General features: G+C 45.6%; 1 protein-coding gene across 1 annotated transcript in view; it reads left to right on the plus strand.

Annotated features, from left to right (window-relative positions):
• The window catches only part of LOC8037690 (sphingosine-1-phosphate phosphatase 2), a 45,540-nt gene extending 20,675 nt beyond the window's left edge, over positions 1-24,865 (plus strand). Inside the window, 2 exon segments of the mRNA XM_029993554.4 lie at positions 5,483-5,593; positions 19,228-24,865. Of these exon segments, the coding sequence (XP_029849414.2) occupies positions 5,483-5,593; positions 19,228-19,416 (300 nt within the window). The 3' untranslated portion in view covers positions 19,417-24,865.
• Positions 24,866-26,169: the final 1,304 nt, after the last annotated feature.

The following is a 26,169-nucleotide window of genomic DNA, read 5'->3' on the forward strand; positions in this document are numbered from 1 at the left end:
TCTCAAAGCACGAAAATGGCTCGAGGTTATGCTGACCAAACTTAAATCACACTCGTGCACGCTTTACCACTTTCGTTAACCACGTGCGCGGTTCGGAAAAAGAGGGAATGAGCGCAGCATGTGACCCTGCTGCCTGGCACCCGGGCATATTCGTGGCTGCGGGCACACACGTCATGGCGTCGTTCCCATGGAAGTCGACGAAGTGTGGCACGTACGGTCAACGAAGCTTGGTGTGAAGCTTCATCCGGCCTTACAAGATGTTTTGTCTGTCGAGCGTATCAATGTCAACAAACGTGTCATGGTCTGGAGTCCACCTTCAGACCGGGAAATCGCCTAAGTGTTTGGGCCTACAAACGGTCACGTCGCCTTCCGTGCCTAGTAGTAGAGTGCCGCCGGTGCTGAAACTGCCGGTAGCACCACGAAGTACAATTTCGGATTTTCTTCAAAGAAACTGCCGAGGGCTTCCACACCTTCGGCAGTGTGCCATTTGCGGAGCACAGTTAATACTGGCCGTCTTCGATAGCGGAATACTGTGCACCTTCGTTGGTGAAGGCAAGCAAAAATTAACTTCTCCCTTGCGAGTACCGATTAAAAAGCAGACGGTTTGAGTGTGTTTTTCTTAATTCGAAGTACGCTTAATTTCGAGTGTTTCACTGTCTCTGTGAACTTTGAACTGTCCAGAGTCGACTGTGCTATCCTAGAGTCCAGCGTTCCTTTAAGTTTCCATGAGCTGTCAGGCTGGAAAGCGGCCCACAGCAGAGCAGGGGTCCTGCAGTATTTCACAGGCATTGCAGCAGGCAACAAGGTGGCACTAGTGAGGCGTCCTTGGATGAAAATCCAGGGACCAAAAATTAGTACTTTGCGGTAAACGCGTTAGTATGAGACGGACTCCAGGCACCATACTTCGCTGCCCGGCAGCATGCTTGACCTGTGGTGCGTACAGTTGAGCCCTCTCGTAACAGGGCTGTTTGTTATGTCACTAGTGTGTTAGATCTGGACCCACATACAGAATCACTTCATGAAAATAATGAAGCTGCTGCACATAGAAACAGTGCTGTGGAAGGATGCCTGAAAGGAAATAGGAGCTTCCACTCTGTAGCTCGAAGTACTGCCCTTTTCACATTTCTGGGCAGTTCGTGCACTCGTCGGAAAGCCCTAAAGTAAAAGCGAGCTCCTTTTAAGTGCTGCGTCACGGTTACCCGAGCACTGTGCCAGGCTGACGTCTTTTTTCTGTCTAGAGGAAGAAAGGAAACAATGCTAGTACATTTTATTTTCATTTTTTTACGGGGGAGGGAGGGATTTTTGAAGAGATGTATCGAAATATCACAACAGACGGTTATAATGTTGTGGACAGACGTAACGTCACAGACCGAGCGTACATCCTTTTTCCGCTAAATTTAGCATGTAGCTTTTACGATCAGGCCCCGTTTAATCCAAAACCTCGGCGGACACAGATTCTGCTTTTGGGGGAGTTTGGCAGTTTGGTACAAGTGATACAGAAAGGATGCTCCCCATGCTAAGCATCCTTTCGGCATTGAAAATTTCTCACCTCATACACCCATAACACAGCTGACACGCCTCGTGGCCGGCCGTATTATGGGCCGACCACGAGACGTGCCCATAACGACCGTGTTATGGCCTGTTGATTCACCTCCATGACTCCAGGCAGGTGAGGGTCTCTCGAGGTCACCGCAGTGGCCACCGCCGCTGCGGTGGCCGGCTTCTAGAAGTAGTATGGATGGATGGATGGATGGATGGTAATGGCTATACCCTTTGTAACGGGCAGTAGCTTGCTCCACCTAGCCTAACATGTCGTCATCCCTTTTTTTTAATTTGTATGAATTTTGTTTTCACAGAACCCCCGCTCTCTTTTAAAGGGCAACTCCGCTCAATTCCGCAAAATTTAGGCTTACATGTGATTCCACTTCACAAAGCACTACTAAACAGTACTACATCTTCGGATTCGCGAAATGTGGAATATTATTTGTGTAATCCTAATTTGAACATCACCTGATACCGAAACCGAAACTTTGGCTGCGTCAGGTAACATTGGTCTCGGGTCGTCAGAGTCATGGCCACGTCACGTCAAATCACGTGGTTTTGTGACGTTCGGGAGGGAGCGAGAAACAGGACACGCGACGCGGGCAGGTCGCTTCGCATGGCGTGGACGGTGATGGCGTGGGGGAAAGGGGGAAGTGGAGAAGACGAAAGAGGAGAAAGGGAGCAGAGAAACAAGACCGATAAGCGCGCAGGGCAGCGCAAACTCCCGGTCAGCCAACACCGGGAGGAGAAACTCATGACGTCATCGTTCAATTTCGCTCTGAGAAGTAAAAACAATTAAAACGTGAGAATGACATAGTCATGCCTTTGACGTAGTGGCTCAATGTCGGCTGCTTCAACTCCGTGGCATTGACTGCGCTGATGATTGCGCCTCGTGCCGCACGCTAGAGTTGGCAGATTTCGGCGACTTGGCTCGCTTGGCCAGTTTATTAAATATATAAATGGAATTAGATCGTAATATTTGACATGGGGTCTTCCTATATGATACTGAAGAGGGCTACATAATTTTCTAAATATCAAAAATGAAGTGGAGTTGCCCTTTAAATTGAGTATCCTCGGCTTCTTTCCGGGTTGCTGGCATCCTGCGTGCGTCGGTAGCATTGTGGCAAGAGTACGATGGGAATTCGTTTCTGTGGTTGGAAAATGCCCAGCAGCGGTTTGCGGTCCATTACTCCCCAGATCATCACCGAGGGTTAAAATGGAGCTCTTCGATTTAATTGAGACACTTACGGACCTCGAAGGCAATATTGCACACACTAGGGAGCGTTCTGGCACACGGTCGTGTATTGATGACGGTTCGAGCCTGCCGAGTTAACGCTCAAGCTGGAAAAATATGCGAGGGACGTCCAAAGAAATTTGGCCCTCGGAGAACTTGCGAGGGTACACTGAGGGACCTTGAAATTCCCAGGAACCCGGTTTGAGAAGCCACCCACTAATGCGTTAGCGTGCGGGCGGTTGGCGCGCAACATTTGCGCATGAGATTGATCATTGAGTGTGGAAAGGAGAGCCTGGTTGCTAAAAGAAATAAGGATGCATTGACGTCGAGTAAACTGCAAAAGTGAAAATGTAATGTTCTCCTTAGGTCCGTACGTGGAACTTGCTACCGTCCTTAGATTTGGATGTTGGAAGACCATTGGAAAAGTACCGTATTTACACGAATGTAGGTCGACCCTTTTTTCAATTTTTGACAATCTAAAGTGGGGGGGTCAACTTAGAATCGAACCAAAGCATTCCACCGTTGGCAAAGACAAAACAATCACGATATCATGAACACCTCGTCTTGTTACAAGTTCAGCCGGCTGTACCTCTAGCATTGCACTATTATTTGTGCTCATTTTACAAACTAATTATTTTTTATTTGCGCGAACCAGTGTTATTAATAGCGATTCACAAATTAACCCGAATATACCGTAATATCCCGAGTCATCGCCCGTCCCCGAGCCATCGCCCACCCCATTTTTTGGGCCAATATCGATTTCCGAAAAAACACCGAGTCATCGCCCACCCCTTCAAATACCCCAGCGCGGACTCATCCTACCCGAATGACGCGGCCGCGGACCTTACAGTTGGAGGACGTCCGTGACAAAGTAAAACGAAGGAGGGAAAGACACTTCTTTTTGTTTACGCATTTCCTCCGTGAGCGACCCCAAAGTGGTCGTGTATCCGTGCGAAAAGAAAACGATGGAGATAACAAAATAAGAGTTTGTTAACGTAACCGCAGAGTGTTAGGTCGAAGTCTGTCTCCGCCGAAGTAAGGTCACTGCGAACCCGCTCTTTCTTCCCGCCCGTCGCGACCGCGGTTGTGCAATATTTTAGGCAAAGCCAACGCGTAAATAAAGCTTTGCTGGAACGCCCTACACAGACGTTTGCAGAGCGTCCCAACCGTGCATTGATAGCCCGCCGTGCACGGACGCACGTATGTACGGACGCACGTATGTACGCACCAAACAAGAAAGTTGCGCAAGAGCTTGCAATTGACAAGGCGCCCGACTTGGCCCGACGCCAAAGTATTTGCCAACGCGACCGCCGGCTTTCCCGCTTTCCCAGCATTGCTCTTGGTCGCTTCTTTGGTCCGCTCGCTCGCTCGCTTGCTCGTTGCGCCTGGTCGGTTTTTCTATTTTCTTGTAGACTTTTCTTTCTTTTTTTTTACTAACGAGGAGAACATAGTGGTGACATTCTTTCACGGAACAAACGTTCGCGCTATATGCTGATCGGCGGTGTTTCTAGCGCGTATGCGAGCAACGGACTTTGCTATAGTAAAATATTCTTTCGTGAGCATTTTTTTTTTTATTTTATAAAACAATGAAACTAAATCGAGTTTTGAGTTTGATGTATCTCTTGTGCATCAGCGCTAGATACGCAGAGAAAAATAGGCGGTTTTTTCCGCTTTTTTCAAGTGTTTGTGCTCACCCACCGAGACATGGCCCACCCCACTTTTTTAATGAATTTCAGGCGGTAGGGGGGTGGGCGATGACTCGGGATATTACGGTACTATGGTGAATAGCGCACGGCGCGCCCGACTCCCGGGGGGTAGCGGCACTTCTTGTAAGAGCCACTCCGGAGGCCGCTGGAACAGACTTCGCAGTTTTTCGCGCGATTCACGGTAGCACATCGTTTGATCGAGTGTCGAGATCATGCTGGAGCGCTAACTACGTTTATTTTGTATTGACACGCTTGATCCGGGCAGTTTAGGTTTTCGGTGCTCGTTTATGGGCATTCTTCACTTGGAAGCAACCAACAAGTGCGCTGGTGGACGCAAGTTCGATCCGTTGGAGCGAGTGATGCTCCAGTGGAGTCTGCAATGGCACGGGATCTTAAACTGTGCCGACAAGCAGCTTTCAGGCCAAAGTCTAGATAGGTGGGGACGCCTTCCGAAGTTGGAGGTCAGGCTTGGAACGTACGGCGCAAAAGCGTGCAATCGGTCTCTACCCGTGAAGTCCAATGCGATCGCCGAGCAAGCGCGAAAGATGGCGGTTGATCCTGTCATTTGCGAAGTGCGAGATTTCGTTGGACGACTCCGACGACGTGCTTCGAGAACATGGCAGTGATTATGACCGGACTGACATCACCAGTGCGGACAAGTCGTAGTCTAGTCGCGACGGAGTGAGAATGACAATGAGCAGCTTTAGTTTTCCCACCTCCAGCGTGAACTTCCTAGTTTCGATAACGCCTGGCCATCTCATGCACCTTGCACGTGCATGCGCAGCCAAAGCACGCCAGAAGGCATCGATCGCGTGTTGGAGGCTCAGCTTTCGAAACAGATACTTTGCCGTTCTCACAAGTTCGCAGTAAAATGTGCATCTAAAGATTTTTTTCTTTGCTGATGTGCGATGTGGGGGGGGGGGGGGGGGGGGCGACTTATAATCAAGTTGACTTACAGTCGTGTAAATATGGTAATTCCTACGCACTTTTCCCTTTTCAGGAGCGCTACCGCCTGGGCTTACCTCACAGCTGGGAGCTGGCGTGCGTGCTTCTCAGGACGGCAACGGGCATTGTGGCCAGCGTGCTCACCCGAACCGCTGCCAAGGCTGTCGTGAGTGTGGCTCCAGCCCTGGACCCGTTATTCCATCCATCCATCCATATCTTATTTGACATCCGACAACGGCCAGACAAACGTTGGGTTCCTTCAAATTATCGGCACCGGCCTGTAGCAGTGCAGAAAAGTGTGGGGCAGTGTTCTTCCAATCTTAGTTTTCCATTATAAGATGCTAAATAAACATTTAATTGAATTGAATCGAAGATTGCTTGCATTCGTAAACATAATTGGACGTTACGCATCTGATGCAGCTGGTGCAGGAGGTGTAGGTGAATTGAGTGTGGAAATTGATGTAGGTTGCGGTGGCAAGAAGGTCAATGTTAACTCGACGAGGCCTCTGGAGTCTTCACGCGCTGTTGTACTCGGACGTCTCCTGCGCGCAAGCGAGGCTCGAGTCGGATGCGTCGCGCCGGTTCCTCTACGCCCGTCGGAAAACACTCCCGTCTGCAACCTGCTTCAACTTCTCCGACGGCGCTTTGCCACTGAGCTGCATGCGCAGAACACTCCTTCGAGCGCGGGCTTCTTTTTTTTCTGCAAAGCGGTGTTTTTTGGGATGTCTGTATGTCTCATGAGGGCGCGCATAACGCATGCTGGGAGAATGATGTGGCGCGAGATGGGTACGGACTCGTTTCGTGCCACGGACGCTCGTCTGCATTGAATCCCGCCAGCTGCGTTCGCTGCGTCGAGACGCCGGATTCATGAAGTGCCCGGTTTCCGCCAACGTATAGTCGCCGTGCCATGCGCGGGTGCGCACGTGCGTAACATTGCAGTATAACGGTACCTTTACAGCTAGCGGGAGGCGGTGCAGGTGAGGCTGTAGTCATCCCTCATTGGCTCCAAGTCTGATATTTTGAAAACTCGGTCAACTGGTCCATGCATTTCTTCGTCCCTTCTCTAACGATTTATGGGTCCGATTGGAATGTCTCGAAATTCATCGGTTAAGAAGACATGTTAGCTAAAAGCCACTCTTAAAAATGAAAGCCGTTTACAACTCCCTGTAACGCCAAATTAGAGCGCAGCTCTTGAGCAGGAGGGAAGGGTACTGAGAGAAGGTGGAATGTCCCCCACTACTAACATTGGTGTGGATCGACGTGTTAACGCAAGTTGCATAAAATGCACATCTTAGGTGAGAGCGGGGAAATTATTTCTGCTAAATTTAGCGAGGAAATTTTTTCCACTAGATTTAGCGGGGAAATTATTTTTACCAAATTTAGCGGGGAAACTTTTTCCGCTAAGTTTAGCGGGGAAACTTTTTCCGCTAAGTTTAGCGGGGAAACTTTTTCCGCTAAGTTTAGCGGGGAAACTTTTTCCGCTAAATTTAGCGGGGAATTTTTTCCGCTAGTGACGTCACTGATGACGTCATCAGTGACGATGACGATGCCGATGCTGTCACTGATGACATCATTAGTGATGTCACGTGTGACGTCATCAGTGACACTACACGTCCCATAATGCACCGCGCGGTTACACCGACGGCGATGCCGCTCAAGCTGGAAACGGGCGCCTAAGAGCTGCGCTCTAAAAGTTTCATAATTGAAACATTCTCGAGGAAGAAAGAGAGTGCAAAGCCGAGATAATGATGAAGTATTGTTTGCACTCTCAAACCTTATTCGGCTCAAAGCCATGTGCTTTCTGTTTCACGCTTGAAATTAAAGGACTTTGGGGCAGTAAGGAAGAATGGGGAGCCAAAAGACACGACCCTTCTTATCTATCAACTCGTATCTGAGTGAAGCAAGTTCTCCGATAGGAAACGGGAAGAGCAATCGTGAGGACGTCTCCAGGACGGGGCGTATTATCACATTCGGAAACACTGCCTTTCTCAAAACTCCATTCAGCTCGAGTTTTTGCAGTGTTTGTCTGCTGTCTGCCAGCAGGAATAAAAAAAAAAGAACTGAAACTGATACAAAATTATTTTTTTATAAGGACTTACCGTATTTACTTAATTCTAAGCACCCCCTTTTTTAACGATTGCGATGCCCAAAGTGAGGGGGGGGTGCTTAGATTAGAAAAATCTAGAATGACCCCCCCCCCCCCCTCCCTCTTTTCGCTGCGACATGACGACGAGATGGGTGCGAGAAATAACATTTTAGTTTGCAAACATTCAAAAGAAAAATCGTGGAGGCAGTGAATTCACCGCTTGTGTCAGATGCTCAGTCACTGTCACTCGAGTTCGTCACACCGCTTGAACTGCCGCTCTCTGTATCTCACAGCAAGTTGTCTTCCGCTCCGTCGAAGTGGTTTGTGATCGAGCACTTCTTCAGTGATTTGACCACAACGTCCATTTGGACCCGCTTCCACGCGTCCGAAATCCACTTTGCGAAGGTTGATGCGGACGCTTTATGCAGCTTTCCCGTCGGTGTATTCTTCCTCTCAGGGTTTCGCACCCACTCTTCGTATTCCTGTCGGAGATTGGCTTTGAAGGGCTTGTTGACTGAAACGTCGAGGGGTTGCAGCTCTGGCGTCATGCCACCCGGAATCACAACCAGGTCGCTATTGATGTTCCGAAGCTTGGTCTTTACCTCCGGGGTCAGGTGGCCGCGAAACGAGTCCAACTGAAGCATCGACCGCGTTCCTGCAGGTCCACTGAGCCGTGCTCCCGAGCGCTGCTCCCACACGACCCGAATCCAGTCTGTCATCAGATTGGTTGTCATCCACCCTTTTTCCTGCACTCTCAGAATCACATCTTTAGGAAAGGATTCCTTTCTTGGCATGCTTTTTCTTTTTAGAATGATATATGGCGGAAGCTTGCGGCTGTCAGCTATTATGCACAGCATCACTGCGACACGCTGCTTCTCGTACCCTGTCGTCCTCACTTCACTTCTCGGGCTCCTACTTCATTAAGGGAGGACATGGGTCTTTGGAGCCAAAAACTTCCTAAAACTGCATTCCTTTGAAAATGGCGATGGCTGTTGTTCTGAATCTACCAGGCTTATAATTTTGTGAATGAATATTTGAGCTATAAATCAATTTATAATATCTATGTGGGCTGTATGTACATGGAAGTTGACTCTAAAACATTGTTTTCACAGAACACAATTTTTGGACTCGTTGAAAATTTACAGGAGAGATATCTCAGCACCTAGAGCAGATAGAAATTTAAACTTTCTTGAAATGTGTTGCTAAATGTGTGAAGCATACAATGTTGAGAGCAGATTTTTTAATATAAGTCTAGAAAATTTCTATTTGATCTTTTGCTATATTACTTGTTAGACATGCATTGAGCACTGAACTTCAATGTGTGGTAAAATCACTAATAATGAGTTTATATTAAAAGTGCTTCCAACATTGTATTCTCTACACTTCGTAGTATCTAGTCATGTGTTAAAAGAAATATTCTGTAGAGCAGTTTTTTTTCTATTGTTTCTCCAAACAAAGGCAGGCAAGTTTTAATTATTTCGAGGACAATGCTACTGACCGAGAAAATTACCAGATATATGAAATCGGCACAAAAAGCTGTACAAGCTTGTGCAGTTTCATTAAGTTTGGTCATAAAATAAGAAAAAAAGCTCCAAGACCAGTGTTCCCCCTTAACTGTGCACGCCCTCGGCATGTCAAAATAGACAGGCGTCTCATCGGCGTTGCCAATCTTGCCGTGCTGGTAGGGGTGTTCTCTGCGGACCTTCATCGCATACCGCTGAAAAGCTGTGAGATTTTCTTCAAAATCGGTTAGCAGCTTCTGGCAAATTGTTGTCCGGCGTCTCAGAGAAAATCCGTTTCGTCTCATCACACGCTCCACCCAGCCCCGGCTGGCACGGAACACCGTGCGGGGAATCTGCATTCTTGTTGTGATCTCCAACGCTTTCATTTGAATTGCATCAGCGGTGACAGCGAAGCCCCTGCATCGTTCGTTGCGAACAAACTCACATACCTCTTGTCCCGTTTGCGGATGTCGGCCCTTGTGCGGTCCTGTGAACTTCTTACGTGCCGGGGCGCCTTTCATAATCTGGTCCCGCTGCTTTCTCCACCTGAGTACATGAAGTGTGCAGTACTTCAAAACATTGTATTGGTTGTCTTTGGGTGCCTGCATTTGACTCATTGGCTAGCTTTAGTTGCCATAGCACTCTGCATCGCCAGCTTGTCAGTTTTAAGTGTAAATCCGGAACGCAAGGGGGGCACAGAGTGGTCACAAAGATACCGAGAAGGGGTTTTCAAAAGTAACAACTTAAAACATGAAAGAATGGGCACGCATTAATATGGAAAACCAGAGAAACTCCCTCCTTTGCAGTCATGTAAACGAATTGGGACCTAGAGGACCATTGACATTTGAGGTTCCTTCTCATGATAATGGTTACATTAACACTGGGTAATGCCTGTGACGTCTGATACTTTACATGAGCAATTCGTGCAGAACCCCTGTCTAATTCCCTTCATGTCAACGTTCATAGCCATTGCCGCACTCTGAAAACAAGATTTTTAACGGTCATTTAACACCCATAGTCAGCCTAGCACTAAAACACCTGGGATTACAAAAAAAAAAGAAGCAAACTTTTGTTTATATATTTTTTACAGGTGTGGGACACAAAAATGAAATTGAACCAGCAACAGAAAACAGATGATAATAAACAGCATGAATAAAATCCCCAAAAACAAAAAAATGGTCAGCGCCGAAAAAACAAAATGGCCAGTAGCTTTGCCAACGCGACCTACAAGATGTAACGAACAAAAGTATGCCAAGGATGTATTAAAAAAAAAAATGCACTCCCGGGCCACCGCTTCACCCTTCCCCTCTTTCCCCAGACGGTGCGACGTTGACGCAAAGCGAACGCGTGGAGGAAAAAGCCTTTTTATTCTTCTTTTTTTGTGGTAGGAATTAGAAGCTGCCCCCCCCCCCCCCCTCGCACAGATACACGCACACTATGGCTTTTTACTCACCTCCCACTTGAAGCAGCAAAAGTTCATAACCACTGCAATGCTAACGATCTCTACAGTATAACGTTGTGGTGAAAATTGCTGTAATAAATTCTAAGGGCAAGCAAACGCAAAATCGCCAACAATGTTTCCATCAATCCACGCTGTCGGGCGGTCAACCGCTAGCATTTTGAGTACGCACCGAGAAAGAAATCGGCGAGCTAAGCCTACGAACACTGACTGCCCCAGCTAGGGCGCCTTTATGTTCACTTTGCCTTGGGGAGAGTGATGCCATCCTTTACCCGATGCTGACAGTGCACGCTCTTGGATCAAATACAAGGACATTGCCGGTAATAAAATGCGGCGTAGCAGTGCCAGGCGGCGGAGAAAAGCTCACCAGAGAAAAGCTTACTGGAGTAAAGCTCACCGCAAAACCGGCAGATGCCGAGAAAAGCGCACCGGCTAGTGAATGCGGAAAAAAGCTCACTGATTTTTTTTTTTAATTTTTGCTTAGCTTAGCAGATTCTGCGTCACACGTGGCAATTTAAAACAACTCGAATTCGTCACTTTATTGAAAAATATGTCCTTTTTTTTGTAATATTCTTGAGGTTTATTGGGCATATTTACTAATTCCTCAAAAATTAGTATACACCCATTCTGTATATTAATGAAGCCGCAAGTATAAAATCGGAACAGCGGAACAAGAAAGACAACAATTTATTGACAGCTGACAGTGCGCCGTCGGTAGCTCTGTAAAAATAAAGAGGTTTGTTCTTTGCGAGCTAATATAAATAGCGGTGTGTGAACCGCTTCAGCTTCAAAGGTTGTGTAGTGCCTTACAGATAGATATGTGTTGATGTAATCAGTGGTGGCAGCGCTATTTTCTTTCTGTTAATTTTAGTAACAGAACTTTAGTAGGGAGAGCAGCTTCGTCCTGTCGTGTTTGCTGTCTTCACACCGTCGTCTTCGTTTGAGCGGTTTTCAACATGTATAGACGCTTTACACACGCGCCAAATTACAGCCGCCATTGCTGACCTTCTCTTGTCTTACCGAGATGCCGAGCAACTGAAACGGTAGTTGACGATCCTCTACAAAGGCCGATGCTTTAGAAAAGGACCCAGTTGAATCTAATATGGCAATAAACTGGCCTGCTATGGTAATGATGAAGTGAAATAAACAAAATAAGAGCAAACGAAAACTGAAGGTCAGTTATGGCGGCGTCCATGCACAGCTGCTGCAACGCGTCTATAACGCTTATCAACTCGCCCAATTCGCTACCTTACAGAATGCTAGTTCTTATATAGGTCACGAGTAACAATGGTGACGGTGTGCAGATCTGAAGGCCATGGGTGGCTTGCCGTAGAAGGGCACTATCACACAAAGGCAACGTGTGGAAACACCAGCATGAACGGCACATGAAACGTGCATATCCATGGTAGAAAGAAACCTCGATATCCTACTTACTCTTTTATCCTGTTTTCGAAGTTTAACAGAAGCTTCAAAGAGAATTTCAGGCACCGTGTTCATGCGCATGCACTTTCGGATTTTCGGAATTGACACTTTTGATTTTTAGGTTTCAGACAGATATTATTAAGTTTTCGAACTTTTTCCTGTTCTTCAAGTTTATATCTTATCTCCGGTGAGCTTATCTCCAGTGAGCTTATCTCCGGTGAGCTCATCTCCGGTGAGCTCATCTCGGGTGAGCTCATCTCGGGTGAGCTCATCTCGGGTGAGCTGATCTCGGGTGAGCTGATCTCGGGTGAGCTGATCTCGGGTGAGCTGATCTCGGGTGAGCTTATCTCGGGTGAGCTTATCTCGGGTGAGCTTATCTCGGGTGAGCTTATCTCGGGTGAGCTTATCTCGGGTGAGCTTATCTCGGGAGAGCTTATCTCGGGAGAGCTTATCTCGGGAGAGCTTATCTCGGGAGAGCTTATCTCGGGAGAGCTTATCTCGGGAGAGCTTATCTCGGGAGAGCTTATCTCGGGAGAGAGCTTTTCTCCGGGATACAGCAGTGCCAAAGCCAGTAGCTCGAGCTGGGAGAAGAATGAACGCAGGTTCGAAATTAAAAAGTCGACAAAAGTGTCGGGCAGAAAATGGTCTGATATCACCAGCCTAAGACAGATGCTTACACATTGAGACACCCTAGCCCGCTAAAAGTGTTTTTGTGCGAAAGACAGCTCTGCGGCTCACGGCAGGGAAAACGATTAGCGACGCTTTGTCCTAGCTGAACGAGCAGATCCAGGAAGCGACCGCGGACTAATGCAGCCAGCTGAAAACTCTCACTCTACATGCAAAGCTCGTGCTTTTCACAGTCAGCGTGAAAATATTGATGGCTTGTTATTCCCACCTGCAATGTACCCAAAACAAAAGCGTCAATATAGCAGGATTACTCACCCGAAGGAAGTCAAACAAGTAGCATGACGCTTGCTACGACCGTTTCCAGTTCTGCGTGAATTGGCGCGAAGCCTTAGCACTGTCTGAACTAGGGATGCCGCAAACTTTTTTCGAATCGAAGTTTCGATGATCGAATCAAGCGGTTCGAAAGGTTCGAAAGATTTCGATTTTTCGAATTGTCTATATCGTAAAATTCGACGGAGGTCGAATTTTCGAACTTGTTAAGCTAAGAAGTTCGACGCTTTTCGAACCGTCGAACTTATAAAGCTAAAAAATTCTATCTTTTTCGAACTTTCGAACTTTTTGCGCTGCAAGGTTTGATGCTTGTCGAACTTTCGAACTTGACTGACCAAAAAATTCTATGAATATCGAACTTTCGAACTTATTTATCGAGAATTTCGAAAAGTTTCGAACTTTCGAATTCTGAAAAGTCAGAAGTTCGACGAACTTCGAACTTTTAGGGTAAAAGTTCGACGTTCGTCGAACTTCGAAAGACCGGCGGACGGTTTCATTTAATTTCAAGCAGTGGGGTACATTCGTAATTTTTTTTTCACGAACTTTTACACGCGGTGTTGCGTTCCTTACGAAAGACAATGTCGTTTATTTCAATGTTCGGGCATGCTTAGGTATAAAGAAATAAATCCCCAAAGGGGCGAGGAAGGACGACGGGTTTTTGACGATTATCGTTTGTGCCAGATTTGAAGCACGCTGCAGCCGGAACTATTTATGGTAGATATGTTATACTTTTTTAAGAATGATCTATGTATAGCCTAGGTAAGTGCCGTCTTAAGATGTGATTATTGTTATTCAACGTGAGTTTCGAAGAAATGTCAAACATTTATCTGTATGCAATTATGACCTAAACTTGATATTTATTTTCGTCTAAGTTGTTTGAGGTATCGCATTTAAATTAACACCACACACAGTACATATCATTGCCATCTGCACAATACAAAATAATATATTTCATGTTTTTTTCACGTTAAGGAATAAATTAACTCATGGGAGAAGATTTCTAATACTGTTCAAGTTCAGCACGTCATTAAAAGAAAACTTTTTTTTTTTTTTCGCTTCACGTTTCTGGGACGTGTTTCTTGTAGCCTGTACACATTTTGGTAAAAGAAACTTGTTTCGAAGTTCTGAACCTCTGAATATGCAAGAATAGAACACTTCCGACGAATTCTTGATAGTTTTTTTTTCTCCTGCTTTTTATTCCCGCATTTATTCTTTTTTCTTTTTTTTTTTTTTTTTTTTTGCTATCGGCACAGATATTTAGGTCGAAAAGACAGCTTTGAACTTCCGAACCACTAATCATGTGACGAGTAGTGCCTTCTGACAACGAGTTTCTAACAGTGACCATCTACGCAACCTTTTATGCAGTGAAGAGCGACAGTAGCTATACATATGCATAAATAATTTCAGATCAAAATAAGCTCGACCACGCCCTCTTTCCCCGTATTGTTTTCTTTAACAGTCTGAAATACCTGCAAGGGGGAAAAGGAGGCTGAAGCCCCCCCCCCCCCCCGCTACTCTCTTTCCCCCTGTTTTTCCTCTTCCGACGCCACTTGTATGGTAGAACGCTCCTCGACCTCGAGTTGTGTCGGCTTTTGTGCTTTTTGCGAGGCGATTCCTCCGTCCCAGAAAATAAACCTCCAGGACAATTATAAACTTCACCGGATCGGATTACTACCAGCGTGCAAGGAGTGGCGAGGTAGTTTGCCAGGTCGCTTCAAGGTTTTTCTGAGCCTCAACCTCCTGCTCGCCCCTGACCGTTTCGAACTGGATGAGTCTCGTAAAACAGTGTGTTCGTGTAATCACTACTGCGTGATGCAGGTTAAAGACCCCCCCCCGGGGCTGGCGGTCACAATTCTGCACTGGCAAATATTCTAGCACGTCTCATTTAATTGCCTGACCAACTTCGCAGAATCTAGATATCACACCCTTACTTTTCTAAACTTGATTTTGTGAAAACCAGTGAGTCGTGAAAACGTTATTTGAAACTGAAACTGGTGGAAAATCTTGGAAATCGGACTTCGAACTTTGAAAACTTAAATTAAAAAGAAATTCAAAATCTTCAAAGTTTTTTTTTTTTTTTTTTATTTAGCGTTAAAAGAGAATCGAAATCTTCGAACTTTTCGAACTTTATGCAGAAAGAAATTCGAAATCTTCGAATTGTTCGAACTTCATGTCTATAAAAATTCGAAGCGTTCGAAGTTTTCGATTTTTTTTTCCAAAGAATTTCGAAATCTTCGAATTTATCGAACCTGAAGAAAAAAAATATTCGAAATATTCTAATTCGAAATTTTAGAAACCGTGAAAGCTTCGAAATTTTCGAATTCGAAATTCTGCTGTGGTCAAAAGTTGCGAATTTTTCGAATTCGAACCTCGGTCGGTACGAAAATATCGAAATTTTTCGAAATCGAACCTCAGTTCGCTTCGCAAATATCGAAACCTTTCGAAATCGAACCTAGGGTGGTTCGCGACATCCCTAGTCTGAACTCTTTGCCGTGGATTAGTGCGCCTGCATCTCTCCTTCTGACCGAACTACATTGGTCGAGTTAAGAGGGACTAGTCCCCTCTTAATATAGAGGGACACGCGCAAATTTTTCTCTCGGTGTTTCCTACGCAGGAGGACTAAGGAAACGACTTCCTTGGTCTCTCTTATTATGTTGGTGTCCCTCTAGATGTTGCTATTTTATTTTTCCATTTCCCTCTTAAAAAGAACTGTCCCCCTGAAAGCATCGTTGTCCCCTCCAAAAACAGAGGGACAGCGTTTTTTATGAGAGGCCGGTTTTAGAGTGTAGCTTCGGAATGTTGATGCTGCTCCCTGCCCGCGTCCCCGTGTCGGTGCATCGGCATTGGAAGCTCTGCCAGCTCTCCGCGCTCTGCCCTCCTTCACGTGTTTCCTCCGTTTTCCCAGTTTGCCATTTTCTTCGGTACAGAAGGGGCAGAGAATGCAAGGGACTCTGTGCGCCTCCGTGTAGGCTTGCATGCTCTCGGCGCTGCGGCTTTAGTAATAAGTGTGGTCTGCCGCCGATACATTTCGAATAATCCAGTTAAAAATGCGTGCATTTCGGTCGTGACCGCATCGAACTTGAATAAGAGTGATAATTAAAAAAAAGTGATTTCGTTATAACGAGGACTTACTGTACGAATTTTGTTTTTGTACGAATTTTGTTTTGTTACTCATTTTGTTACTGTACGAATTTTGTTTTAATGCTGCCCATAATCTTTGCAGATGAAACTTCCAATATTACCAAACTAATTCATGGTTCCAACTGAGATTGAGAAAAATGAAGAAATGGACAAACACTCGCAGGATCGAAAATTTTCTCTCTAACAGAACACAGTTTGTATCTGCAAACGACTCAGACTCTTTTCCCTGCCCTGTTACTTCGGGTGTGCCGCAAGGTTCCGTCCTCGGCCCCCTTCTTTTCCTCATATACATAAATGACCTCGTTAACAATGTCCAGTCATCCATAAGGTTGTTTGCAGATGATTGTGTCATTTATCGTGTAATCTATTCTGATACTGATAAGTCTTTTCTTCAGACTGACCTTAATTCCGTTACTAACTGGTGTGACGTCTGGAAAATGCGCCTTAATGCCAGTAAATGTAAAGTAATGAGAATTTCACGGAAAGCTGCCTGTACTAACTTTCCTCAATACAGTATAGACCACTTACAACGTAACCGCTTATAGTGCAGGACCGGGTATAACGCGGCTTTTTTAAACCACCGGTTTGCCTCCCATAGATCTCCATGTAATTTGCATACCGCTTAAAATGCAGGAGCGCAAACGGAAATACTGGTTATAGTGCGGTTTCTGAAACAGCCTGCCGACCGCGTCGACCGACGCAGCGAGCACGCTTCCCTGTGCGACACTAGATAACCAAGATAACGGCGCTAGCCGCAAGCGGCACTCGCGGGGCAAGGAGGTTGCTCGAAGAAGCGGGGAGAAGCGGAAGAGAGAAGCTTCAGTTGCCATAGCGACGGAGAGACGCACGCACATGTCGCTCACGTGCGTGCGTTGGAAACAACTGCAACGACAGACGAATCGCAGGTCGAGGAGAAGTGTTCGCGTGCGTTGCGTGCCGGTCGCGAGGCAGCTTCTTGCTTCTATCCGCAAACATGGCGTCGGTTGTGATTGTCGACGTAGACTGCGTGGTGGAAGCTCATCGTTCTGTGTAAAAGCGCTATCCTTGGCTGTGAATTTTCGTTGTGTGTCGCTATGATAACCCAGCACGTACCAGAAGGGAAGATCCACATACTCGTGCGGCGATGTCGTGGCGGCACACTCAAGACGGCAGAAACACCCGTGTCGTCGTGTTTGTTTACTTTGACTACAGTGGTGCTTTCTAAGCATTTGTGTTTTCGAACATCGCCCGAATTTCTTATTTGGAGAATTTCATGCCTGTGCTCAAGTTGAACGTATTACTGGCGCGTACTGTATAAAGGATGCGAATTTTCACGCGTTTTCATCAGCGGAAAAAAGTCATCAGGGTTAGCAATCCTGAACGGTCGCAACGTCCGTCCGCAACCCGCGGCGCCGCTAGAAGGCTGCGCCAGGCAAAAGTGGCTCATTTCTTTCAAAATGTGTGACTCACTTGAGAGAGAAGTGTACTAGTCTGGTGAAATAAAGACTTTCCTCTAACTAAGCTTTATATTTCATCTAATATAAAATAAATTGTTTTACAAAGGTAATGTCTCATGGCATGTCTTTTGGCCTGAAAAATTGATGTTTTGGTTATAGCGCGGTACCGTTTATAGTGCGGATTTTTGCGACTCCTGCGACATACATTATATGCGGTCTACACTGTACAACATTGGTTCTGCTCTCGAACAGGTGACATCATACAAGTACCTAGGTGTCCATATAACATCTGACCTCTCCTGGCAAACTCACATTAATTTTATTGCTAACAACGCTAATCGCATGCTAGGTTACTTACGCCGCAATTTCTCAAGGGCTCCTTCATCATTAAAACTACTACTGTACAAGACCCTCGTTAGATCCAAGCTTGAGTATGTGAGTTCGGTGTGGGACCCAGGCCATGAATTTCTAATTAATCAAATTGAATCCGTACAAAATCGTGGCACACGTTCTATTTTGTCTAATTTCTCGCGTTTTTCCAGTGTATCATCCATGAAACTAACTTTACATCTTCCGAATCTTTCATTGCGTAGAAAATTATCTCGTTTGTCCTTATTTCACAAACTTTATCATCACAACCAGCATCTAAGTGAAGAGCTTTTTTCTGAACCATCGTATGTATCCCATCGAAATGATCATCACCATAAAGTCAACGTTCCTTTCAGTCGCACGAAGCTCTTTTTTGATTCTTTTATTCCAAGAACTACTAATGACTAAAACCACCTGCCCACCTCCATCGCCACAATCACAGACGCTCCTGCATTCAAGTCTGCCATTGAAAACTATTATGTTGACTAATATGTGTTGAATCCTATTTTTTGTACTTTTGTTTTTCCCCCACTCCCTTCTGTAATGCCGTGTGACTTTGAAGATATTGAAATAAATAAAGAAATAAATAATGAACTATACCTCCTCATTGGTAGTCGGGTTGTAAAGGCAGATGTTACATTAAATGTTACACTAATCTTATTGGGATTGGATGCAAATTACTGAAGAAACTGTCGAAGCAGCATTTCTCCTCGTGTTAGGCGACAATGTGAGAAGCATATTGTAATGAATGAGACTCACGAGGAAGCAGACAGGGACAGCATGCTATTGGAGTGCTTGTGGCAGCCAGTTCAAAGCCAAGGAGCAAGGAAGGTGCGTTTAGTCCTGTAAATGAACGACTCATAAGCAGACGACACTTTGATATTTAGGTGACACCACTCTCCCGTCTTCAGTGAAGAAGCGCTGGCAGATGGCGTTTGAATCTGACCTCGAACCATGACTGAACAGACGTAGAGGGAGCTGCGACAAAGGGTCCCTAAACTGCAGGCTCGCTGGTGCACGCTTTGGTGGTGTGACCGCTGAAGCTGCTTTTTCAGCACACCAGTGAGACGGCGCTGCATGACTAAAATAAATCGGCTCAAGAAACGAAATTGGCAAAGCTGCGCTAATAACCAATTTAGTAATTGGTCGGCGAAAGAAAGATGCTAGCTATAGTGGAATGCAGCAAGAGCCCAACTGGTACGCCGTTGTGATCGGGCCCCGGTTCTGCACGCCCAACACTTCATTTTCTGTGAATAGGCGACACCAGTCAAAACGAGGGGCCTGCTTTCGACTCACCTTACCTGAATATTCTGTCACGGAGTGTCATCACCTAAATGTGTTTGTCACGAGGTACGCACGTCGCGCCGTTTGGGCAATTGCAGACGCATGGGGCTTGCTGACCAGGCCTCTCGGGCATGCTTGTTGCAGATTTACCGGCTGTTGTGCCGGTGCCAAGGCCGGGATCCCCGGCTGGAGTCCACCCGGCGTCTGGCGTCGATCGAGCTGCCTTGCAAGTTCTTCACATACCTGCTCATGGGCCTCACCATGGCCCTGGGTTCCCCGCTGCTCTTCGCACGGCTGGGCATCCAGCGCACTGCCCGGCCGCTCGACCTCTAGGTCCCGTTGCCTGCCGGGTATCGAGTCCGCAGATCGTCGCGGGCTCTGGTCTCTCCGCCTTCGACTGAAATCGCTCCGTGTCGCGTTGATTCGGAGGCACAAAAATGTGCACGAGCGCTTGGTTACGGTGGCCGGTACGCGTCTTCGACGAGTGTGTGCACTGCGTCCTCAAATATGGTCCCTCGACTTATGCGCGTCGACGTTGTAGAGGTGTTGCGCCGTCGTCTGCTGCGATCCTCACGGTGGCAAAGGTGAGCACGGTCACTCTCGGGCACGAGAGTTCACGGAAGATTTGGCAGATGGGAATGGGGACGCGACTGCGGCGGCGACTCTCGCGTTTGCTCCTGCTTTTGGCTGAATTTTTACAGCCGTTTGCCAGGACTGTGGGAGCCAGCTGCGTGGGAGCCGACTGCGTGGGAGCCAGCTGCGTGGCACGCTGGCCCCCACGACCTCGTTTGTGTTTGCTTCGGGACCACTTTTGATGCATGGATGGGATCTGACGGTAAACGCACTGGTTGAAGACGCGTTCCAGGCACCGTACTGTGGTGTACTGGAACTTAGCACTGGCATGCCATAGGGTAATTCGCCTTCTCGAGTTGGCCCGTCTTGGCAACACCTATGCTCCGTTTCACTTTACAACGGACTGCATCAGACGCTACGTGCTGTCGGAGCCAATCCAACGCTGCGAAAGTGTCGCGGGACTTTGCACCCCTCGCATCGCTGAGCCCCTCCCAACGGTCACGCGACATTCGCGTGATGTTGAAGTGGCGTAATGTCCTCCACGATTTGTCGTTAGGGGAAATTGAGTACGGGAGCACAATTTTGCGTCACGACGCACAAGCGACTGTTATTTGCGGCTGCATTGTTGGAGTTGGGAACTCGCCGCAACTGAGAGGCGATTCAGCACCTGTCGTCTCTCGGTTGCTCGAGACGTGGTTGAAACTATGAATTTTAGCTGGCCAGACTTGCCGGGCAGACGTGCGTCTTATTCAGCGAGGTGCAAAGGCATCAGAGGTAAGGTTTCCCCACCTGAAAGCTGCCTTACGGTTTTATAGTCGGATATGGTGAGCGTTGCACCCAAGTTTTTAACACTGATCAGTATCCAGTTAGCTACAGTTGTGAACGGTACATAAGTTTTTCTCTTTAAACCTTTTGACTTTGGACTAATCTGAATGCATTTACTAAAAGCCCAAGAGTAGAAAAAGTGCAGAATTATCTAGCAGTGTCTCGGATGCTGCATCATTGTTACCGGTTCAGAATTGTTCCGAACGATGTTGTGCCTCGCTGGCTCAAGTGGCTGGTGGCTCTTCCTCGCAGAAAGCCCGGTTTTTAAAAGAATGGCCGTCTGTGAGAAACGTGAACTACTGGGACCAACCGAGAGATTATTTACTGCGTCATTGTCGTTCGCTGAGCTCGGCCCTTCTGCTCTGGGCTGGCAGGGAAATGCAGCCCTCTGGGAAGACGCCGGTGTATCATGACTAGTGTTAACGCTCGTGAAATTTCCACTTGGTCATGCGTCTCTCCAGCGGGGGCTGGAAATTGAGGCTTTGAGAAAGCACTTTCCAAGCTGACTTCACTGGTGTCGTACCGAGTGTAAAAAAAAGTCTCCACCGTGCCTTTTTTTTTTTGCTAGAAGTTATTGCCACTTCTGGAGCCATCCACTATACGTCACATGGTAATGGCAAGAGCATTTCCTCGTTGGTGCCATATACGCCTTTTAGAAAGACTGCATATTTATCCAGCTTGCAGGGCTAGTTCGCAAAAGATTGTGGCAAAGAGCCACTTTTATTGTGTTGTATTCAACACCCAAGTTCCTACATTGGGCTAGTCCTCCTTAACTGAAGTTCAAACAAGCTTGGATATGGAGACCTCTTTTATATTTTCCAAATGCTAAATGCTAGAAGGTGCAAAGACTAGGTGCTTGTACGCAGAAAGAAGCGAGGCATCGAGGCGGAAATGCTGTGGCGGAGTATTGTTGCAGAGGACCAGCAACCGTTAGCCTTCCAGCCTCAAACCAGTGTGCTTAACTGTTAAATATAACACTCGAGCATTGGGCAGAGAGGTTGCCTGCATCATCGGTTCCCGCAGTCTGGCATATCGTAACTTTGTCCTTTTCTAGTGTTATCGCACCCAGTATGAACATGATGACTTTATTTGTGGCATAACCAAAATATTAAAAATGACAACGAGGTCATGCGCTCGGAGCAGTGGTTAACACGGGAGAGCACATCGGGTGACTAGAGTGGTCCAAATGTTCTAATTTCATAGGTCAACATTTATTGGTTATGATTAACATTACCATTAACATAAATAGTTTTTGAGATTTCCGCAGGAAAGAATGTTGAGCGATATTTGAGCAAATGTGGTAGTTCTCTGCAGTCGTGAAATTCCGTGCGAAATAAAATGTAACGTGAAAGTAGCTTTCCAAAGCATTGGTAGGCTTCCCAAAGCATTAGTAGTGGTTACATTCATACATTTCTTTTACTGCGGTCCTCTCAAAAACCTGATCAACAAGGTCCTACTACTTTGTTTTATTCACTCGGTGCGTTCAAATAGCAGCCGTACCGTGTGCCTCCTACTGAAGAAATCGTGATCAGCCGCAACTTTTGACCATATTTTCACTGCCAGCAGTTTACATACAGAAGTCCTACAGCAAAGGTTGCAATAACCACTTACAAAATTTTAATACAAACCTGAAAAGATATTGTTCTATCAGGCACAACGGGAAGAGGGTGTTTTTAATAATGTTCTCAGGAACAATCTCCACTAGAGCAAATGCCAATTCCAAGTGTGTGCTTAAACTGTTCTTACTGAAAGTTTCTATTGTGCTCCAAACTTGCATTCGAGATGGCATTCTAGGCGCAACCCAAAAGCGTCTTATTTCTCCCTATTACCCCCTGCAACTAACCTCGATGCTACCTAAATGGCGGAGTGGGAGGAACAATTGCTAGAACGTAGTCCCTCCTGATGAGAATATTGCAATCCTCATGGCTTGGAAAGAGAAAAACAACATATTTTGTCTCGAGAAAAAAAGAAGTAGCACAGGTTGTGCACATCAGCATGCAAAATGCATATGGATGCAGTGCTCAAGTCTAAACATGCTCCCAAAGACCCCGTCTTGCTGCCTTTTGTTCTTTCTTTAGACCTTGAGATATGGCTGGTGCGCAACCCAGCTGAAAGAAGCTATGATTTAACCCAAACGCTCGCCCTGAATGACCAAAGTACTGGCACGATAGATCTAGGATGTTTGCACCTGATTTTACTGGCCGACCACTTTCGGATATATTGCACATTCTCAGCATGATGCTTGTAGTATTTGCTTGTCTGTCTAGAGTGTTGTTGTTTTCCTGAGTTTTTTTTAGCTGCCATAGTTGTGGTTTCTTAGACAATGTTCTAGTTAACTGATTTGCAGAAACTGTCTTGTTTCCCAACAACTTAAATCTGTCCTGAAGCTTTTTTTGTTTTTGTTTTCACATTGGGAGTGAATCAAAACATAATTGTCTGCAAAACTCGGGAAATTTGTCTTCAAGTTATTGTAGCGCAGATTTGACTTAATATCTTTCCGATACTGTAGTCTTTCTAAATACAATCACTTTAAAGATATTTAATAAACTAAATCTTTAAAAAAAGTTATTCTTTTTTAAAAAACATTTTACGCTCATGAAAATGCAGCTCTATAAAAAAAACTTTATATGGTTGGAATTTACCTTTCAAAATTGCAGTATTTTAAAGAGTCATAGCTTAAAATAAATCGGAATGCCAAGAAAGTAGAAATTTTTTATACAAGGAGGGTGCACAAAAAAAAAACCAAAAAACATTTAGAACTTGCGTATCAGACAGCGAGTTTGAAGTCCCCTCACACTTAGAAGTGCTGCTCTTTCATCATATTGTCAGAACTGTTGTGCGTATTTAGAGCATGGTGTGTAACTAAATTCCCACATTTGTACAGGTCTTTCTCTAACCTTAGGACAGCTTCAGTTTGGTTGCAGTGTCGGGCAATTCTCGAATTTTGAATGTACCGCCCGTGTAACCCGAAATTATGTTTTCCGTGTGTGTTCTTGGGACCAAAGCAGCTGGATTGCTACAAATGGCAGGCTGCCTCCCAGCATTCATGCCACGAGAGCCTCTTGTCTGATGGGCCAAACCTTCTACTTAAGCTATTTTTAGCAATGCCTCGCCAGCGGGTATATTTTCTTTCCAAGAAAACTCTCCTTATGTTGTATTGTTGAGAAGCTAGATGACCATGCCATTGCTTTTTGAAGTGGTACTGTGTAATACCAATATAGTTGAACTAGTAGACATATGAGCTTAGATTTTTGGCAAGTTTTCGCCATTGCTTCTCTCTTACACCAGGCACTTTTTGCAGCAAAGTTGCTTCATGTTTGTTGTTTTTAGTTTTTCCTACAAGATGATAGATGCTATGTTGCTTGTGAGCATATAAGCAAATCTATTGTTTTTTCTCGAACTACTTGTTCTGAACTAATGGTGTCCGCATTCTCTTGTGCTTTACAAATGCTTGCAACAAGCACTGTGACAATGTCCCTTCCATGCTTAACAAGGTCAAGCTTGCATTCTCAAGGTTTTGACCCTTTGCAACTATATTTTTATGCGTCCAAGAGCACTAAACTAGCCAAATACATTGTATTCCAGTGGCACAGGTGTACCAAGTTTGTTGTGCTAATCACTTGGAAGACAGCCCAGATGTTGTTGGAGTCATGGTCAAGTGGAGAGGGAAGGTGGATTTTAATTAGGAAAAAGGGAGGTGCAACTACATTCCGAGCACACTACATGTGCACCGAAATGCAGAATGAAAGTGATGGACACAAAAAAGGCATGTGCCACTTGCCCCGAATGTGAACTAGTGTACATGCCTGTAGTGGAAGACCAGAACAGGCCAAATGGTATGCTAGAACTGGGGGAGCATTTGTGAGCCTAATATTCCTTTCTGTTACCAGGTGCCTTTGATGTCTGCTGATGACTTTTTCCATATAAATATTTGAATAGCATTGTTGCACTGTTTCTTGCACCACCACTATGTAGAGTTCTATCTACCCGTGAGGTTTGCAGAATAAAATCAAAGTAACGTTGTCTGCATCAGCATTTAACATTAGTGCCTGGCTTGTAAAGTCAGGATGTTTTTCTTTTTGTTTTTTAACACATTTGTAGTTTATGCACAATATGTTGTACTGTCATTGGTTGCCAGTGCAACTTATACAGATGTTTTATGTAAACAGATGTTGTATACTTTATACCATAATCAATGCCATCTCTGACATGCTTGGGGAGTGACTTTTGTACCCTGCAGCATTAGTCAATGCATGTTACAGGTATCGGAGAGACCTAGCAGTTAATTTTTTCAGAATGTCAAAAGTGCAATCCACGTATTTAGGATGCTAGTTCGGATATTTTGGAGATATATACATCAATTAAATGTTTGTTCTGCCACTTACTTCCTTGTCCTGCTTTGTTTCAAACAAGCCGTGAAAGCGGCAAAAAGGGCACCAACTTGGACTCGTAGATGCCAAGCAAAATGGCATCAAAACTTTCCAGCTGGCAAGCTTGCAAATAGGTTGCACAATGAAGTAGAAGCAAAATATCTACTTCATTTTAATCTACAGGGTGCCAAAGAAATGTATCGCAAGTTGCCCTGTAATTGTGTTGGTGCGTGAAACATTTGTTTAGCGCTAGTAACCTCCAGGCATTTCCTCTCAAGCTCTACCTCCAGGACTCGCGACTCGTCTCCACTCCATTGCCCGCTAGATTTAGCTGGTAAAATGACGTCGCATGGCCTAATGTCGCATGACCTACGCACAAATTCAATTTTTCCGCTAAATATAGCTAAGAAATTTGCGGGTAACCCACCCTAAAAATGTTTCACGTTAAAAAAATTACAAGGTTCACCTGAAAATTGAACACTGCATTTCCAAATGCTCAGCATTTTATAGTGCTAGCGGTCTATCAGACTCCAAAGTTTCAGAGTTTGCGGTAATCTGATTTTCGGAAATTTTAAATGAGAAAATACGTGCTTGTCCTGCCAAGTTGCGACGTCGCCCTATTCGAAAGCGCGGGGAAATTTGAATGCTAGTTTTGGGTATCACCTTAATTTGCATTTTTCTCAATAGCTACCTGAATTTAGGACGGTGGTTTCATTTGAATTTGACGAAACCAATTTTACAGGAAAACAAAATCAGAAGTTTCACTGTTGTCTACAAACTTGGTTTTACTCAATTTGCTAATATTTCGAGGTGTGCAGATAATGCAATTTCAGCTCAAATCGAATATCGGGTACCGAAAAATTGTATTCCCGATGTTCACGAGACAAGAACTGTCCGAGCGCATTTACGCTATTGCGTTTCGCAGAGACAGCAGCTCGACGTTCGCGTAACTCGCTATCATTGTGGCGTCGTTTCTATGCCGCCTCCTGGACACGATTATGAGAACGCTATTTTCGTTTCCGCTCTCGATTCCGATCCCGTGGAAACCAAGTGGAACCCAGGGTGAGGGAAAGGAAAGCTGGGAAGGAGAAAACATCCCCCTCTCCCCAGCTTTCCTTTCCCTCGCCCTGGGCTCTTGACCCATACCTGCCAACTCTTCCGAATTTTTCGTAAAATGTACGAATTGGAACTAATTTTACGATTTTACGAATCTTGCTTCAAATCTTACGAAATATATATATATATATATTTTTTTTTTTTTTATTTGTTTTCTTGTTGCTTTTGTAACTCCGTTGTTGGCGGTATCTTGCACCGCCAC

The sequence above is a fragment of the Ixodes scapularis genome, unplaced genomic scaffold (assembly GCF_016920785.2).
Source record: "Ixodes scapularis isolate PalLabHiFi unplaced genomic scaffold, ASM1692078v2 PGA_scaffold4__175_contigs__length_147842914, whole genome shotgun sequence".
Taxonomy (NCBI): Eukaryota; Metazoa; Arthropoda; class Arachnida; order Ixodida; family Ixodidae; genus Ixodes; species Ixodes scapularis.